Raw genomic sequence first — 19,018 nt, 5'->3', positions numbered from 1 at the left:
AATTACATATTTTGTCTCTCTGTGCTATAATTTGAACATTATTTTGTGTAACAGAGGATGAAGTTCTGTCTCTGGTCAATGTATCCATGTCAACCAATAAGGTCGGCTCAGCAAAATGTAACATGACATTGTAATGCCACGTGAGTATCGCCACATTTGCCTTTTTTCTTGCTTTTTAAGGTGATAAAGTGGTTTACCTTTTAGGTTTATTGGATTCAGTTTACCAGTTATTTTACCATGTTTTGATATAAAAAATCTTGATACTATAGCTTAATGTCAGCATGACAGTTGACTTGATTTACAGTGTACACACTCAACAGTTTATGATATTCCAACACACTCATGAAAATTCTCAACTATTATATGTTTTGGTGAGTAAAATGATGGCTAATTCATGTGAAATCATATTATTTTAATTCCTGGTTTCATATGATCTGCTTACAGACTTCGGATGGTAAGATTCAGGGTGGACCTTCATGCTTACAATTTAGGTTTACTGGTATTTTGATGCGTGCCAGTATCAGTATAACAGTATAAAGTTTAATGTGTGAAATATTGACCTCAGAAGACTTCTGACTGATTTTCATTTCCACGTATTTTTTTGTCTTTTACAGCTTCTATGAATCTTGCCACTTTAGACATTGTTGCTGGTTGTATTGCTGGAGTTCAGTGCTCATAATAGTCATCATCTGCTGCAGCCGCAAATGGAAACAGAAACCAAAATACTCTGAAATACTATGAAATTTCCATTTTGGGGTGAAGTATCAGTTTAAGATTAGTATGATGATTGATTTGATCGGTGAAGAAGCATTGAATTATTATGACCACCACCAAAATAAACCTCAATATAATCATCCTTTTTGATTTCCTGTTTTATTTGGATTTCATAGAATTTACAGCACAAATATGTTTTGGTATGTCTGTTAGCTGAAGTAATTACTTGACGTTTCTATTCTGACTATTCCTCTGAATCATTTATTTATTCAGATATTTTATAGGGTTCACAATGATGGGTAAATACACATTAATGTAAACTACCCTCTTTTAAGAATACTTTTTGTACGTTTTTGTAGCCTACATTTACACGGTGAGAACGAACTGATGCAAAGACATAAAGCATAATAAACACACACTTGAATTCAAACTTGAGGTCTTAAAAATCCCCCCCCCCCCCCTGCATTGGTTTTCTGACGGACACATCTACTCTTGAAAATCGGGAGACTGTTTCAGTGTCTCTTGTATAGAGTTGTTTCTCATATTTGTTTGACATCCATTTCATTGAGTGCAAAAAATGCACTTGTTTTTTTTTTTCAAAGAGCCGTTTAGGACTTCTAAATATTTTAGTTTTTAGTTTTAAATTTTCACAGTTGTTTAGTTGTTTCCCCCTTCAGTAAAGTGGTACAGTCCGCTCATTCTGAGCAGCGCCACAGACAGAGATGAAGCGAATAACAGTCCGGGAGAAGATGGACTACATACCTGTAAACTAAACCGCACTAAACTGGATCATGGTTTTGTTACACGGATTCTGGATTCTATACATACTATTTTCACGTGAGTTATTAATCTGCATTCTATTTGGTCGCGATATACAAATATAGAAAACTGGAACAGCTAAAGCAACAGGTTGAGAGCTTAGAAAACCCTGAGCCCGACTTTATTTTAAGATCGATCACGGGTCCTTGTGACAGATTTGACTATTGTCCATTTTCATTTAAAACTGACAATGCATTCACAATTTACATTTTTTTAAAATTAAATTATATATTTATTTTTTACACTTTTTATTATTAAATTACTTAAGTTACATTTAAAAGTTTTACAAGTTTCAAGTTGTTAAAATGATTACTGATTTAAATCAATATAATTATTCATCTTTATCAATGATTATTATAAAATTATTATAAAGTGTAATGTATAAAAGGGACTTCACAGCTCTTTAATCATAGAGCATAGACAAACATTTAAACTATTTAACATCTCAAAGTTTAATTGTGGGAGAGAATTGAAGGAAGTGCTGCTGAAATGTGTGTCAGGGAGTGCAGCTGCATTATATCAGTACTTGGATAGATGGATGCAACAAAACAATATATGATGATTGTAGTAGTAGTAGTAGTGGTAGTAGTAGTAGTAGCCCTTTATTGTCACTAGTCACAAGTACCAGCGAAATTAGCCATCAACCTGTCCATACATACACACATACAATATAACAAGGGGGTAGACAGGACAGGAAGACAGGGAATTGAGGAAGAAATACAGCATAACTTTAGTGAAGCGAGGAGAAAAAAACAACAACACCCAGACTATGCTCCTTTGGGAATACAGTGTGAGAACAGGAAAAACACCTCGGCAACAAAAAGCACATAATCAATACAAACACATGACTTGCAACTGGGGACGGAAATTGGGGGGTCAAGGTAATCCAGTTTTATGAGCGTTTCAGTGTTCAACTCTTTGAACTAAACCTAAAAAAATCCCTCTCAGTGAAGAGAATGTGTGAATATGTATAAATATTTTAGGGAAACATTATTTTGAGTTGGTAAAGAGCTGAATACTATTTTCAGTAACACCTGCCTGTAATAGTTTAGTTAGCATCAGCAATTAATTAACACATATAATTAGGTAAAGTTGTCTTCTCCTAACAGCTTGTTTTAAATCTCTAACCTAATTGGGTGTTCATGGATGACCGAATCAATGAGTTTAGCTCATTGGTGGGACCTCAACATCCCCCTTCTTCACTGAGCCTTAGTGGGTGGGGGTTCACCATAATGCCAAACAATAAGTCAAACAGGCAACAGAGAGGACAAAAGGAGGACCCCATCTACCCTGAACGGAGCATTAATGAACGTATTCTAGAATTCTCGCCTCCATTCCCCTCAGCAACACGATCATTCTCAAGTACAGTTGGAAAATTCACAGGAAGTTGCTCCATTTCCTCTACGTCAACAATGAATGAGTAAAGATCTCATCCACACATCTGTGGTGACTGGCTGTTGTATATTTTTATGCTGTGTGCTCCACCCTTTGACGAGAATTAGAGTAGCTATCTCTTTGTTTGTGGGAGAGACCTCCTCCCTACTTGTTCTCAACTTGATCTGTTGTAAGAGTTTTCTCAGAATATTTCGGTTTCAACACCCTAATCCATTCAGACAGTAAGAGACGGTGATGTCTCTCCAAAAAATGACAGCCCCCACCTCTCTGCACCCCCTGCCTAGCATGGAATTTAACTTGCTGTACTCACACGCCCTTCTTTCTTTCTCACTCTGTGTTTTTCACATCAGCAGATCCTCCTTTTGGCTGCTTCTTTGATTTTGTCCAGCTTTCTGTTTTATAATCTCCCACACAAGGCTGGACAAACACACTCTTTCAGGCTTAGAACACACACACACACACACACACACACACACACACACACACACACACACACACACACACACAATTGCTGACTGACTGGATCCAGATGTTTTTAGGCATTGGTTTTCAGGTCAGCTCACCTTGTAATCTTTAGCTGATGAAGTGAATGGTGTGACTAAGCATTCTCAAAAGCAAATTCTGTTTTTCTTTTCTTTTTTTGGCCTAGACTGAGAAAGAGCTTTTGGTAATAAACACATGCCTGTCTCTGACATTATGAAACATAGCATTACACTCAAACACCATAATACTAATCATGGACAGGTCAGTAGTCATTACAGTTAAAGCTGAAATCTCACTGTATCTTGGAATTTGCATTGCTCTCTTTGCTCATGAGTGTGTTTGCTGTTCCCCTGAATTTTATGAAAAGGATACAGTTTTTTTTCTAATTTATAAGCATTAGAGGCACAAAAAAAACATTTACTTTTTTGATAACTCTCAGACATGAAGGAACACAACTGTCACTGGAGCAGTACCCTTTCAAAATGTAGTAGTAAAATGCTATGCCTTTAAAATACTGATGTGTATTATCCTACAACATATTTAACCTACAACAAAAAGTAGCGTGTCAAAGACTTAATATGGTTATTTAGTTTAGTTTCCAACAACTCAAATAAAAACGTAATTTCGACATAATCTGTTGTAATAGTTAATTCAAAACTTTTATAATGGTCAGCTAATTTTAATTTTAATTTTAATTCAAGCTCGACCTTCAGTACTGTTACCCAAGTTATCGCAAAACAAATATAAGTTTATCAGTTACTAAAAACTAAAATTTTGTTCTGACATAGTTTTTGCTTGTATTTATTTATTTATTTTTTATATTTTTTATTTGCCGGAAAATAACTTCACACAAAACAGAGGGACATCTAGGTGTCTCAGACTTAACTGGGTTGCAAAAAAAAAAAGAAGAATTTCTTAATTCTAACTGTCTTAACGGTTTCATAAAAGCCATTATGAATTTGCAATACAAATATACCTTTTGCAAATTCTGCATATCTCAGCTTCCTGTCCGGTGCTCTACACATGGGCTAGAAAACACTACATGACTTGTAGCTATCCATCATACACTTGCTGAGCTTATAAACCGTTACAGAGATAAACTAGCCATCAGACACTAAACGACTGAGGATCACAGACTTTTCAAACTGTTCCAAACACAACAAACTCACGCCTCGTAACTAGGAGATGCATGACAAATTGAAAAAACAATATGTGATTTCCTCCAACTGGATAGAGACACAGTCAGAAGTTAATACATTAAAGTCTGTGCATATCATACCCACAGGTTTCTGGCAAAATCTGCAGACTAGCCTTGACTTTCATAAACTAGTGTCAACATGTGTTGTGTATTCCAGCCTTAAGTGTAATTGTGTTACTGTCATCCAATAATGTTTTTTTCTCAATCTCTTTCTGGCACAGTGCAAAGTTGCAATGGTGTACAGGTGATTGTGAAAGATGAGAAGAAGTTCGCCATGCTGTTCAGCTCCATCGTTCTTCCATGTCATTACACCACCCACTCCTCCCAAACCGCCGTGGTGCAGTGGTGGTACAAGTCCTACTGTACAGACCGTACTCGGGATTCCTTCACATTTACAGAGTCCCTGGGGGTCCGTGTATCTGATCTGGGAGCCTCTTCTCATCTGGACTGCTCTGACAACAGCCGCACAGTCCGCGTAGTGGCTTCAGCACAGGGATCTTCCATGACATTAGCAGAGCACTACAAAGGAAGAGACATCTCCATCATTAACAGTAATGTGTTTCTGCTGCCTTAAAACGTTTTTTGTTTTGTTTGTTGTTTTTGAAGAGGTTGAGCTTGAGTGAAGGTGAAGTTCAATCAAATATGAGGCAGAATATTGAATTTGATCATAACCTTATAAACATTTCGGTGTTTTGAGAGCAATTAGCTTCACAAAATGATGACATAAATCAGCTGGAAAGTTAAATTCCAAACTTAATGACTGTGAACTTGAGGGGACCTAATTCATACAGCCACAAATATTGGGATTCAGTTGGTTAAAAGTAACTGTGAAATGACATCAGTTCTGAGAAAATGTCTGGCATAATTGGTTTGCAGATGCTACTTATTTTATATTTATTTTGAATGCAATGACATTCATAAACTGATATTTAACTGTGGCTTAATGGTCCAAATACTTCTTGGGGCCACAGTGTAATAAAATCATCTTGTTATGTTATTACATTTTGAGCCTGCTCTATTCTCAAGTCTGCAATCTTGTGCATAATCCATCTCCCCCATAGGAAACCCAGCCGACTGTGCTGTGTTTTCGTGTTCTTAAATAGGGCTGGTTTTTTTCTAGGTCACACAATGGTCAGGGGGCTGGACCTCATAAAGGTCTCACAAAACACCCCCACAGCTTTCCTTATCAAACGCAAACACCCTCTCCTCTGACTTTAGCCATCAAAGCTCTCCCTCCTCCAGTCACCTCTCCAACAAAGACTACGATTGTCCTGACTAAATATTAAAGGAAGATAATGAGGATGAATGATGTCTTGTTCCTACTGATAAAAAAAATTTCAGCTAATATGTTTTTATGTTACTCTGGAAACCAAAAAACTAAGTACAAATATTAAAATTAGACAATTTCTCACCTACTATTAGCTCGGGTTATAACCAAATAATTTCTAAACTTTTCAGAAGCAGATCTCCGCATTGGACAGCTGCAGTGGGGCGACAGCGGTGTGTATTTCTGTAAGGTGGTCATTTCTGATGACCTGGAAGGGAGAAATGAAGGCCAGATGGAGCTACTGGTGCAGGGTGAGTCTCATGAGTGCATATCCTTCTCAAAAACTGAACCAGCACTGCAAAAAAGTCAGTTGATGTCTGTATAACCTAGTTTCAGAAAAGTCTGAACTGTTAAAAATGCTCGAAAAAGTGTCAGTGAACGCCATGCTTTAGGGACTCTCAATATTTGTGATTATTTACAGAGTTTCCTATAAAGAAATCAACCTTGTTCTCCAAAAATGTTTACTTTTGTGTGTGCATGCTTGGTTACTGTGTCTAAATGATTGTTCGTGCCAATCCCAGTCTGAATTCCTGAGTGCACTTACAAGCGCTACCATGACAACAACTGTACAGCGCATGCCTCTCGACAGGGCTCCGATCCTTAATAAGAGACACCATTGTTCGTCAGACCAGGAAGACCTCACATATTTTACACGTCCTGGACAGGATCACTGTGGAGAGAAACAATTTGTTTGGTGCTGTGGGACTTACCCTAACAGCATTAGTTATTTCTGTGTCAGCTGGACGTAGAACAAAACAAAGTCAGATGCCTCATGCCTGACAAAGAGTAAATAACTGACCGTTATCGGTGTGAGCAATATAAGCCACTTCTTAAGCCGTTTCCATGGGAACGAAGGGGGGTTTTAGGGGCCAGGGGATGCCAGGTCCTTTTTCTTGAACAATAGTGTGAGGTGAAAATATAAACTTTTAGAGGGTTAGCACTTACGCTGGAGGATCAGTGAGCGTGTTATGTAGACACTAAGTAGTGGAGGAAGGCACCGCCCTCTTAGTAATCGAGATGTAATTGGTTTATGAAGTGGAGATTGTAATCTGGAGTATTTAGTGGTTTCATCAAACTTGCTGTGTAGTCATGTTTTATTTGCAGCTTAGCTCTCGCTTGTTAGTGGTGGATGCCTTGGAAAGCAACACTATTATTATTTAGGATCAGGGATTGCACTGTGAAAATTAACAGTATTTAACAGTAATTTCTTACACTACTATATTCAGAATTCAGTCAAACTAATGAATACAGTTTTACTGTAAAATCAAAACATCAAACAAAACTCAACTCTTTAGAATAATAACCCTCTTTTTTTTTTCTTTTTTTTTACAAATTGTTGTCTTGCCAAGGAGGTGACCACATTTTCTGTGGAAATAAGTAGGTTATTATTCTAAACATTTAGAGCAACTGTAAGTTTTTTTAAAAACTTGAAATGTAAGTTTCACTTCAGTCTGATGATACACTGCCTTCTAGTAAGGTGAATGCCTTCTGTTTCTTTTTCATGCGTCCCCTCAAACGTCTGTTGTGGGAGTATATAGTTTGTTGACCGGGTATGAAATATGATTGATTTAAGGGAGCAACAAATGCACTTGTAGAGCTATACACTGTAATTACAACAACAATATATTTATGAACACACAGCTAAACTACCCCTATGAGTCTGATAATAACTTGCAGTCTACACTACACAGCTTGCCTTCCCTATATCTCCGCCTGCCTGTCTCTCTCTCTCTTCACTTCTCTACCTCTCTTTGTGAGGTCCCCTTTACTCTCAGGTTACGGTTGGTTTAATGACTGTAACCGAGGAGTAGAGGTTTTGGATATTATTCCTCTTCCTGTATGCCAGCTCAGCACTTCCTGTCACCGGGGCCAGTTAAGGCGGTGAGAATGCGCTTTATTTCTGGCGGCTTGCCAGTCATTGAAAAGGTACGCTCAGTGTAAAATAGACTTTACATCTAAAGCCACCCCTTCATTTGTCTCTAAGGGAAGGTGTTTGGTTATTAAGGTTATTGCACAGTGCTCTGGGACACCTTTTAATTTCAAACAATGCCAGCATTGTCTCAGTAGTGATGACGTACACTTGGCCTTGTCCCCCTTTCAGGTTGGTTAATGAGGCTGTGTGATTAATAAGTCCCCCATATTCCTCCACTGAATCCTGCTGAAGCCCCCTCTACTTCATCTCTTTCTGTTAGTGAACCTGATCTGAGCTTGGGCCAGATATAAATACTGAACGAATGCACACATCTACATTAGTATAAGCCCTGGGAACCAGCAACATGTTAACATATCATTACTGTCATTCATTTCAAATGAAGTATAGTTCAAATCTATTCATTTATTTACTGGCATATTTTAGCACAATCAGATAGACTTAAGTATAACTTTAGTTGGACTTCACCACTTGTCCAAATACCCACACCTCCGATCTTGGGAACTTGATAGCGCGTCCTGGCGACAGGAAGTAAGTTAGCAAGACTGTCCAGATCTTAAAAACGCCAAAGCGCAGAGCCTTTAATACCACTCCAGACCAGTATTCAAGGCTTAGTGTATCCCATCATGCATCATGTTGTGGAAATAAATTGCAAAATAAGATTGCAAAATAAGATTGCAAGAGGTCACGGAAATCTTTCCTATGTAAGTTAAATATGAATAATAATTAGATATTACATATAATTTGGTAGTAATTTGGTAGTTTTATTGCTGCATATATTAGTATATTTATTTTGTACAACATTTGGAACTGCTTTTTAGCACTTCATTAGAAGCACCACAAATAAAAATTGTGATGTTATACAGTAGGGACTACTGAACAGACATTTAGAAGTTGATTTTTAAATGCAAAGAATGTAAAATTAAAATTAAAATAAAGCCATGTAAACAATTGCATTTTTACAGTACTATATAAGTGTGTCCCATCAGGTAATGAAAAGTTTGACACACACTTGTGGTCTTCATCCTCACTTAAACACCTTGGGCAAATACCGCAATGTGTGGGTATTTGGACAATGCCTTTGTTTTATACTTTTGCATTTGATTTATTCTCTGAACCAACAAAAAAGCCAATCATGTTTAAACCAAAAATTAAGTTTTCCTAACAGCTTTCACCGTACAGTCACTAACAGAGTAACTTTTTCATAATAACACAGAGCATTTAAGCATTTACCCACGAGCCTAAACTTTGAACTTTCACTTGCTGCCCACTGCTGCTGTTTATGTCTGATCTTCTCCTTCCTCCAGGTAGGACAGGTGTGCTGGATGACATCCTGCCTGAGTTTGATTTGGAGATTATGCCAGGTACGCCTGCCATACCTTTTTATCCCCCTGTCCTTTTTAGTGGGTGCTCTCACACAGGTCCTTTTCAGTTACCTGCTTTATCTTCTGCTGCGATCAGCAAACTCCAAAATGCTCCAATCTGATCTGTTACCTCTTAAAAAAAGGACAGATCAGTTAATGATGTTGTATAACATTATTGCACATTATATATAGCCCACTGCATAACTTCAAGTAATTAATCACATGATTGTTGCTTTTTATGGAAAGTAACACATTAGTTACTTTTACATCTCACCCTCTACCGAAACTTTCTGTCTTTCAGAATGCTAGCAGTGTTTCTTGCCATTTTTATATTTTATTTTAAGCCACTTACATTAAAGACAGCTTAACCGATTATAATGGTAGTGATTGTTTTGCTGCATTGTATCATGCAGCTTGCTTGCAGGTCAGGCTCGCTGTCACACACGCATTCACTGTAGAGATCTTTACATCACTAAATTATAATGAAATAGAGGTTTTCAACTGTATTTCATGGTGAAAAGAATAGGTAAATAAAAAAATAACATTTACTGTAATTATTATTTTACAAATGAAAATTGTATTATGTTAGGTTGGGTACAAATTCAGGTTTTCTGATCTTGACATTGCTTCTTCCAACCCCAGAATCGATGATGTGCAAGTGTTTCTGCACTATGCAGTAAAGAAGTCATATTTTACTTATATTTGCAGTCTAAACTTAACTCAATGTGATAAAAGAGGCAGTGTATCAAAAAATAATAGCAGAAAAAAAAGCATTTCCATTGAGTTGTCAAAAACATGCAGCGTGACCAGTGTAGTCCGCCAACAAATTACTATAATAAAGTGGTTCTCTTAGTGAATCAAAAACATGTAGCAGAATTCATGGACAAATGACACTTATGAACTGGTCTTTTTTAATCATGAACTTCGTTAAAGGGTTTACAAGTTGAATCATTTTGATCTTTAGCTTCAATTTCTATATTTTATATATATATATAAAGGGGTCATATGATGGAATTTCAATATTTCCTTTCTCTTTGGAGTGTTACAAGCTCTTGGTTCATGAAGAAGATCTGTAAAATTGCAAAGACTAAAGTCTCAAATCCAAAGAGATATTCTTTATCAAAGTTAAGACTGTCACGTCCCCCTAAAATGGCTCATTCAAACACGCCCCCACATGTCTATGTCACCATATGGAAATATTTGCGTAATGCCGCCCAAATGTTCTCGCAAAGAAGGCGTGGTTTTAGTAACTGCAGTTAGTGTTGAAGTAGTCATGTCAAGGAAGATGCTGTGTGTATCTATGTGAAAGCAAAAGCACTTTATTTGGTCTTCTGAAAGTAGATGTATAAAAGAATCTTTAAGATTACTAACAACAGAAAAACAACACATTTTATGGATGACCGTTTCATGAACCTAGGAGAGAAGGGCAATTCTGCCTTTGCTATGACAATCTGGTGCTTCTGAATCTGCATCTATAAATATGTGACGGTCACACAGTGGAGTCAGCTGTCTTAACCGTCAGTGGCTTGTGTACTTCAAACACATACAAGCTTCATCACTGTCTGTCACAACACTCTGTTCCCCTTTCGGGTTTGAACTGATGGTAAAACTACATTTCTTTCTTTACATTTATTTTGAAAGATGAAGCTTGCAATTGTTGAAAGGGGTGTTTCATTTACAACAATTGTTTGCGGCGTTCGGCCAATCACAACACGCTGGGTCAGTTGCCCAATCAGAGCAGACTGCACTTGTCGGTAGGAGTTACTTTGTAGAAAACGATGTGTTTGAGAGGGGCGGGGCATAGAGAATCTACAATAATGTACAGTATTTGTTAAATAATAGTGTGTTTTTTTAAACATTAAAGCATGTAAACATGCTGTTACATCAAATACACAAAATAATGATCTTTTAAAAAGCATCATATGACCCCTTAAATAGACTTTTCACTAGGGCTGTGAATCTTTGGCAAGGCAGCGATTCAATTCGATTACGATTCATAGGTTTTCGATTCGATTCAAGAACGATTTTTGCAAATTTAGAACGATTCAATTCGATTCAATTCACAATTAAATTCGATTCGATTATAACAGTTCGATTCTGCATTCTTTAAGTGCATTCACAGGACTATTTAAATGCTTCTACTAAATTCTTTAAATGCTTAGTCAGGGGGCAAATTATAGTAGCATTTATGGTTAGAACCATAGGTTAGAAAAAAAAAAAAAAACCTTTTGTCCATTGTTAAATGCTAGTTTAATGATGCGACATGGCATATGTAAAAATGTATGTAAGCCAAGTTTTTAAAAAAGAGCTTAAAGAGTATTATGTATAAGCTAACATTTTTTCACACCAGGGGCGTAGCCATAATTTCAGAAGTGACAGAAATGTCAAATACAATCATTTTATGTATGAAGCCTATATAATAATAATAATATATATTTTATATACTAGGCTACATTTAATTAGCAATTATTTACATTTTCTGCACAGAATAAGGTAGAAAATATACTTTATAGTTTCTGTACTGTAATAAATGTTAATTAGCACTGCATCATTCATAAATTGTTTGTGTTTTTTTTTTTTGTTTCATCAGTTCATTCTGCTTTTATTCAGTTTAGCTGCAGATATAGCCTGGCACGTCAATGAGAGCGAGATCACTTCTCTTTCAGTGTGAAAACGTCTTCATCTCTATTTAACTTTTCCTCTCCATCACCGAATGATTCTGAGAGAAAACGCGCCAGATGTCTATTTGCTAATGAAACAAACACTACTTTCATGCATCTGATGAATCAGATAAATCAGATAAATCTTGCGCTCTTGTTTCAAGGTCATTGTTAATGCTGTGGTTAATTTTAAAAGTTTCCTTCATATATTCGGTTCATCCACATTGTTTAAAAACATTTATCATTTAATGGATCTGTGCGTATGATTTAGACACTTACATTTCTGCTCCGTCCATGCAATAAATACAGCTGTCGACAGCTCCGGCACTGGCCTATAGATCACACGTAAGCTGCGTCAGAGACAAACGGAGCGCGAGCGCAACCTGTGACTGTCTCATCAGGCGGTAAACAGTGGAGCGCGTGAAGGACAGATAAGAGGCACGATTCACGAACCCTCTTCAAGGTCTCCATTAATTCGTGCATGTAGTAATTTAATGTGTATACATTTTGAAAGCATTGAATCGCTATAGAAATCGCGATTCATTCGATTCTTAGCATTTTGAATTGATTTGCTGTCCAAGATCGGCGATTCACGATTCAAAAATCATGTTCCAAGATCGATGCATATGAATCGATAGGGTTTGTAATCGATGCATCAAGAAAACGAGTGAATCGTTACACCCCTATTTTTCACCCATTTTCTCCATGTCTCCAGTTATCTTTCACTAGTTGTATTCATTCGTTCCCAAAGTCACCTTGAATGTTGAATTTTTCAATACAGCTGAGAACATCACATAAGCTAACATAAATTGATGTTGATTTTGCTAAAAAATATTTACTCACCATTATAGTGATTAGTGTTCCCTTTGGTTGGGCACTTCATTTATGTTTCTATAAATTTCTTCTTGTTGATGCAGCAATGCATCATGATGAAGTCAGAGTTATTTGATTTAAAGAGAAGAAAAGTAATAAATATATATATTTTTTTTTTTTTGCTTTTAGAAGGTGATATATCTTCTAATTAAAACATTAGTGTATTTTCGAGTGTGTGTATATTAATTAACTTTTTTCATTTCATTTTTAATAAATACCTTGAGATGCTTTTAGTTGGGTTTATATTATCCTTAAAAAGTGTGTGGGAACATGTAAAAAGCCACACACAAATATAAACATTTAGCGGGAATCACAACAATGGTAACAATTCAATTTGTTTTATTATAAAATAAATGTTATTTTATACTAAGCATTTGTGAGTACAATTATATTTTACAGTGGCTTGTTTTTGTGACACATCAGGACACAACTTTGTATAATGACGGGGGTATGACACAGGTATTACAAGGAGAGGGTGACTTATGAGGACATAACCCATGTCCCCATTTTTAAAACGCTTATAAAGCATACAGAATGAGTTTTTTTAGAAAGTAAAAATGCACAAAGTTGCCTGTGAGGGTTAGTGTTAGGTGTAGGGTTGGTGTAGGGCCATAGAATATACAGTTTGTACAGTATAAAAACCATTACGCCTATGGGATGTCCCCACTTTTCACAAAAACAAACGTGTGTGTGTGTGTGTAAATTAACTGCAAAGTTTACGCTCTGTTGCTATTTAACATATTATTCAGAGCATAAAGAACATTAAACTTAAATATCAAATCTGTATTTTTTTTTTTTTTGACACCCAGTCCTGGTATTATGGTGTAAATCTGAAAACAAAAATTTCAACTTTTAAGTAGTTTGATCTTCGCTAAGTACTCAGAGGCATATAATTATGAACATATTGAAGTGTATCTGTGTTGAATAAGAGGTCAGCAATGTATACTGTTGGAATTTTAACACCACACCCAGAGGAAATTCATCTTTAGTCCTTAGACGCTCTCCCTTGTGGTTGATCAGGATCAGAGACAAATCCTGTGTGCAAAAATGATTTCAGGACAGCACTTCCTTCAGGATCTGCTTTTGTCACGGAAACCAAGTTTCCTGATGAGTCTTTTTTTTTGTCTCCCCTTTAGAGTGGGTATTTGTAGGAGTTGTGGTCCTTGGTAGTGTTCTCTTTCTGTTGCTGGTTGGGATCTGCTGGTGCCAATGTTGCCCTCACTCCTGTTGTTGTTATGTACGCTGCTGCTGCTGTCCTGATACATGTTGCTGTCCAAAACACTGTGAGTACACAAACACATACATACATACTACAGACACTGCCCATATTCACAACCTGAAAAAGCATTCTCATTTGCCTTCAAAGTATATGAAGCAGGGAAGATGGCAAAGAGTGGCCAACCTCCTCAGATTGCCATGTATCATCCTTACTACGTTCCTGGTGTTCCTGTGGTTCCTGTAGTTTCATCAGCCGCACCATCCATCATTCAACCCAAGTTGTCTACAGTGTCTCGTTCAGTAGAAAACAATATAGCTGGAAGTAAGTGACAACTTAACTACATAGGACTGAATCAAGTCTGCATCATCAAACTCTAAACAAACTCAACTAATATCATGTAGAGTTGCACTGTAACTTTCATCTAAGGTTGTCCAGGGTATTTAATATTTTTTAAGGAATTGTGGTTAGATGAGATGAGAGTGCTTGCTGTATTTAAGTATGTGAACATGAGCTGATGGCAGTAGACAAATATTTGGAAATAGAATTTTAATTGAAGTTCTAAAGATACTGACAGTGGAACAAGCTTGCTTTGTGAAAGAAGCAGTTGTGTGTTGTTTATGACGATGGTGAATAGTTTCACAATAAATGTGTGTATCTATAAGAATTAAACCATTTTATATAAAAATTAATATAGCTGTTTATTGGCCAGTTTATTTATTCACATATATATTTTTAATTAATATACTGTACTGATTCCCCAAATTATTTTTATGTGGCACTTCTCATGCTCCATAGTTATACTGGCTGAGCTGGATTGCAGGTGGTATGTAAATAAGACAGGGTTTTGTACTATGGCAGGCTAAATGGTAGCAGGTTAGTGAATTAACCTCAGAATGCAAAAATTGCATAAATACAGTGTGCAATAATCTAAAACTCTTTGTGCATGCTTCTGTAAAGCCTGTGTGTGCACTGTGAATTTAAACACTCCTGAGTGAACCTGCCTTTTACATTAAAAGGCATGTTTTTACTTTAAAAGCTTAAAGGGATCGTTCATTCTCAAATAATTAAAATTCAGTCATCATTTACCTTCATGTCATTCCAAACCTGTATTTTTTTTTTAATCTTTTTTGAAACACACCAAAAACATGATATCGTAAAAGATGTTACAGTTTTTTTTTTTGTTTTTTTTTTGTCCATACTGTGAAAGAATGTTGTTGATCACAGATTTTCCCTTTTGAAATACATCTGCGATTGTGCATGCTTCTAGAAAGTCCATGATAACAGCAGGTGTTCCTGTGGCTTAGTGGTAACAGCGTAAAAGGTTGTGGGTTTGATTCCCAGGGTACACACATACTGGTAAAAAAAAAAGTATAGCCTGAATGCACTGTAAGTCACTTTGGATAAAAGCGTCTGCTATATGCATAAATGTAAATAATGATGTCATTGTGTCAGCAGCTGACAGCCTATCAGAACTGAGCTCTCTGCATGATGGTGACACAGACTTCAGACAGACCTATCGGCAGGTCCAGAGGAAGGCACTACCACCCATCAGTGACCACATGGAAGAGCCACATATCCGAATAGCATCGACCGGTCACGGGTTTCCGCCCTCACACTATCAGAGCAATCACTCTCTGGATGAACATGAAAACAGGTACAAGTATGTGTGCATGATCTAATTATTTAGCAAACTGAAGACACGATAGAATTGTTTCTTTAGCCCCAAATCAGCATATTATAATTATTTCTGAAGGATCATGTGACACTGAAGACGGGAATAATGGCTGCTGAAAATTCAGATTCGACATCACAGAAATAAATTAAATTTTAAAATGTATTAAATAGAAAGAAGTTATATTAAATTGTAACAGTATTTCATTATATACTTTTCTTTTTTTACTGTATTTTCGATCAAATGCAGCTATTATGAGCATAAGAGAATTTTTTCAAATACATTTAAAAAATCTTTCTAACCCCACACTTTTAAACTTTTAGTATATGTGTGCACTGATAATATCATGACTGTTTGCAGATGGAACTGCCGTTCTGAACACCTGCCCCGCAAAGCCTTTGATGCTAGGGGGCGCACAGGGTCACTAGATGAGCTGGAAGAGTTTGCTATATCATACGGCCCACACGGCCGTCGGAGAGGTGACTATCGTGGACCTCAGCGAGACTTTGAAATGGGTCCAAGGTCACGGGACCATCCCACGTCATACCGAGATGGGCCACGGTATTCTCGTGATGATGATGACGATGACTGGCGTCGTAGAGGCTCACCACCTTCCCCACCAAAAAGGCGCAACACTGCTGACAGTGAGCGTTACCTTGCTCGTCAGAGGTCTTATGATGATACCTACCTGAACTCTCTGCTGGAGCGCAAGGTTAGGGGCCATGGAGAGAGAGCTGGGAGGGCTGATGATGACAGCGACACACCCTCAAAAGGCAGTTCCAAGAAGAGCAGTGACTGTTACAATAGCAGATCACCTAGCAACCGCACCGAGGAAGAAGATCCTTTACCTCCGTACTCTGAAAGAGAAGCAGAGAGGTTTAGAAATGAGGAGCATATACGAAGGGAACGGTACAGGACTGCTGATCCTGCCATGCAGCCTTTTTCATACACACGTCCGGCCCATGGACTGTCCCATACGTTACATGAGCGCAGGGAGGATAGGGACAAACCCAGGAAACTGGTGAGTTACCTATAATCGTCTGCCCTGGTTTCTGTACATTGAAGGCTAGACAAAACTTCCTTCAAGCCTAAAAAGAAGAGACAATTGAGATTCCATTAATGTGAAAAATAGTCTCAAATGGTAAAGTACAAAATACTCGAAAACAAGCTGTATCTTGTCAAAAAGCATAAAAGTTTGAGGTCAGTACACATTTTTTTATTATATTTATTGAGCAGGGTATGCATTAAACTGATGTAAAGTAACAGTAAAGACATTTATAATGTTACAAAAGATTTCTATTTCAAATAAATGCTGTTCTCTTTCATCAATATTAACCAGAACAACTGTGTTAACACTGAAGACTGGAGTAATGGCTCCTGAGAATACATCCTTGCCCTCACTGGAATAAATTGCATTTTAAAATATATTAAAATTTTGGTAATTATTTTAAATTGTAACAGCATTATTAGGAATATTACTGTTTTTACAGTCTTTTTGATCAAATAAATGCAGCCTTGGTGAGCATAAGATCATACTGACCCCAAACTTTTGAACAGCACTGTACTCTCATTTGTTTCCCTAAGAGGGACTCTAAATATGGAAATATTTTAACTGTATGGAATGTAAATTTTTTGTATGATAAAATGTAAATCCTATTTTTTACAAGAATGTATATAAATGAAAATCCGCTTTGAATTATCAAAGCAGGTAGGCAGGTTTTATGTGTTTTTGTTCCGTTTACCTGAATGTATCATAAATGGCATCACTAACTCTTTACTGCATTACACTGGCACACTAACAACGCATCTGCAAACGCATCATGCTAATGTGTCTAATATGTGGCTCTTGGTGTTTTTTAACAGACCACTCATCTAAGCAGAGACTCTCTAATTGTGTGACGTCGTCAAACTGAACTGACATCATACTAATATCCGTCCAGCTGAAGAGAAATGCCCCAGACACTAAGCATCAACCTGACAGAAAGACACATTTTATGCAGGAAACATGAACATGAAGAGCTTGGGAACTTTTGCTGGTCAAGGGCAAGAACATATTGTGTGTCTTTTTAATTTTATCTATTTGTGTCTATGTGTCAAAAGAACTACTTTCTTAATTAGTCCTCAGACAAAAACTGCACAAACATTATGTCCAAAATGAGTTTGTGTTAAAATGAGATTCAAGTGCTATAACATTCCTTGATATTTCTTATGTCTTCAGTACTGTAATGGGACACTGTCTCTGATATTTCAATATTGCCATTGCCTTTATTTGCACTGTACTGTACTGTACATTTTTGTCAATTTCTATCAGTTGGGTCTTGAGGAAAGCATGAAAGACAATGCTTTTCATAATGTGCCAATTATTTGTATTCCACAGCTTTAAAATAATGATTTTAATATGAACACTTGCTGTCTTTTTTTTCCTGATAACCTCAGTATGTTTATGATAAAATATCCCTGTTCTTTATAATCTATATAAGGCATGTACACTTACCTCTTTTGTCTTGCTTCAACATACATAAAAAATAAATAAATAAATACAGTAAGGCATTTTTCAGCAGTACAGAATCTTGGGAATGCAGGAAACTGGACAGGACATGGAAAAGGAAAGGATGTTTCTTTCCAGGATAAGATTACAATACCAGGAAACATCTGATATGGGCCCTGACAGGTGTTAAGTGGTCAAACTTTACATTTAGAGCTCTGTATCTGTCACTTTTACATTGTGCTATAGTTGATAGTTAATAGTTGCACTTATTATTAACTATTTATAAAACATTTTCCTGTCAATAGGATGTTTATATTCTTTATAGCAACTTGTCATATTAAATGTGTGGTCACGTGTGATGGCAGTTTACAATAGTTTGCTTGAACACAACACAGCTCATTCAGAATTTAGTAAAAGTATAAATGACACAAAAACCGGACTAAAGCTGTGTTAGCACAGCCACAGGTATGTAGGAGGCAACGATACAGTGTTTAAGTTCTAACAACATTTATTAAGAATGTACCAAACGTTTTTTCTTTGCAGCTTCATAGTTCGCATCAGACAAATCTACTAGAAAGTGAGGTAAAATTGTTCACGTGCACGCGCACATCCCCAAACATACAGATCCCCGGTTGATCCATAACACCGGTAAGTGACGCCCCCTGGTGGTTAAATGTTAATACTGGCTCAAATATATTTTTTGTTATATCGAATAAAGTAAACAACGCATTGAACGTATTAATCCTTTAACTTTGATCATTGATTCATATTAACAAACATAACAATGTGATAAGGATTCGATTTTGAACAGTAATCAATGAAAAATCCTATGACGTATTTCTCGGAGTTATGCACTTGTTGGTGGGTGGAGTCTGT

The 19,018-nt window shown here is 36.8% G+C and overlaps 1 protein-coding gene across 4 annotated transcripts; it reads left to right on the top strand.

Moving 5' to 3' along the window:
• The first annotated feature begins 1,400 nt into the window (after positions 1–1,400).
• LOC128019968 (immunoglobulin-like domain-containing receptor 2) lies at positions 1,401–18,196 on the top strand. 4 transcript variants are annotated; one of them, XM_052606412.1, is made up of 9 exons: positions 1,401–1,551; positions 4,831–5,160; positions 6,068–6,187; positions 9,174–9,230; positions 13,900–14,046; positions 14,130–14,303; positions 15,438–15,636; positions 16,015–16,675; positions 17,518–18,196. In XM_052606412.1, the coding sequence occupies exons 1-9, from the start codon at positions 1,506–1,508 to the stop codon at positions 17,551–17,553; spliced, it is 1,770 nt and encodes a 589-aa protein (XP_052462372.1). In that variant the 5' UTR covers positions 1,401–1,505; the 3' UTR covers positions 17,554–18,196. The 4 variants fall into 4 exon arrangements, with proteins under 4 accessions (XP_052462372.1, XP_052462371.1, XP_052462374.1 ...); XM_052606411.1 differs by having other exon boundaries at positions 15,435–15,636; XM_052606414.1 differs by lacking the exon at positions 9,174–9,230.
• The last annotated feature ends 822 nt before the right edge of the window (positions 18,197–19,018 follow it).

Source organism: Carassius gibelio, chromosome A9 (assembly GCF_023724105.1).
Source record: "Carassius gibelio isolate Cgi1373 ecotype wild population from Czech Republic chromosome A9, carGib1.2-hapl.c, whole genome shotgun sequence".
NCBI classification, from domain to species: Eukaryota; Metazoa; Chordata; class Actinopteri; order Cypriniformes; family Cyprinidae; genus Carassius; species Carassius gibelio.
The sequence above is the reverse complement of the archived record's forward strand: the minus strand, read 5'-3'. Positions and strand labels throughout refer to the sequence as shown.

Coding starts and splice junctions, on each gene's coding strand:
- LOC128019968 (XM_052606411.1), top strand. CDS start 1,506: ATGGTTTTGTTACACGGATTCTGGATTCTATACATACTATTTTCAC. Junction 1,552..4,830: donor TCTATACATACTATTTTCAC/GTGAGTTATTAA, acceptor TTTCTGGCACAG/TGCAAAGTTGCAATGGTGTA. Junction 6,188..9,173: donor GATGGAGCTACTGGTGCAGG/GTGAGTCTCATG, acceptor TCCTTCCTCCAG/GTAGGACAGGTGTGCTGGAT.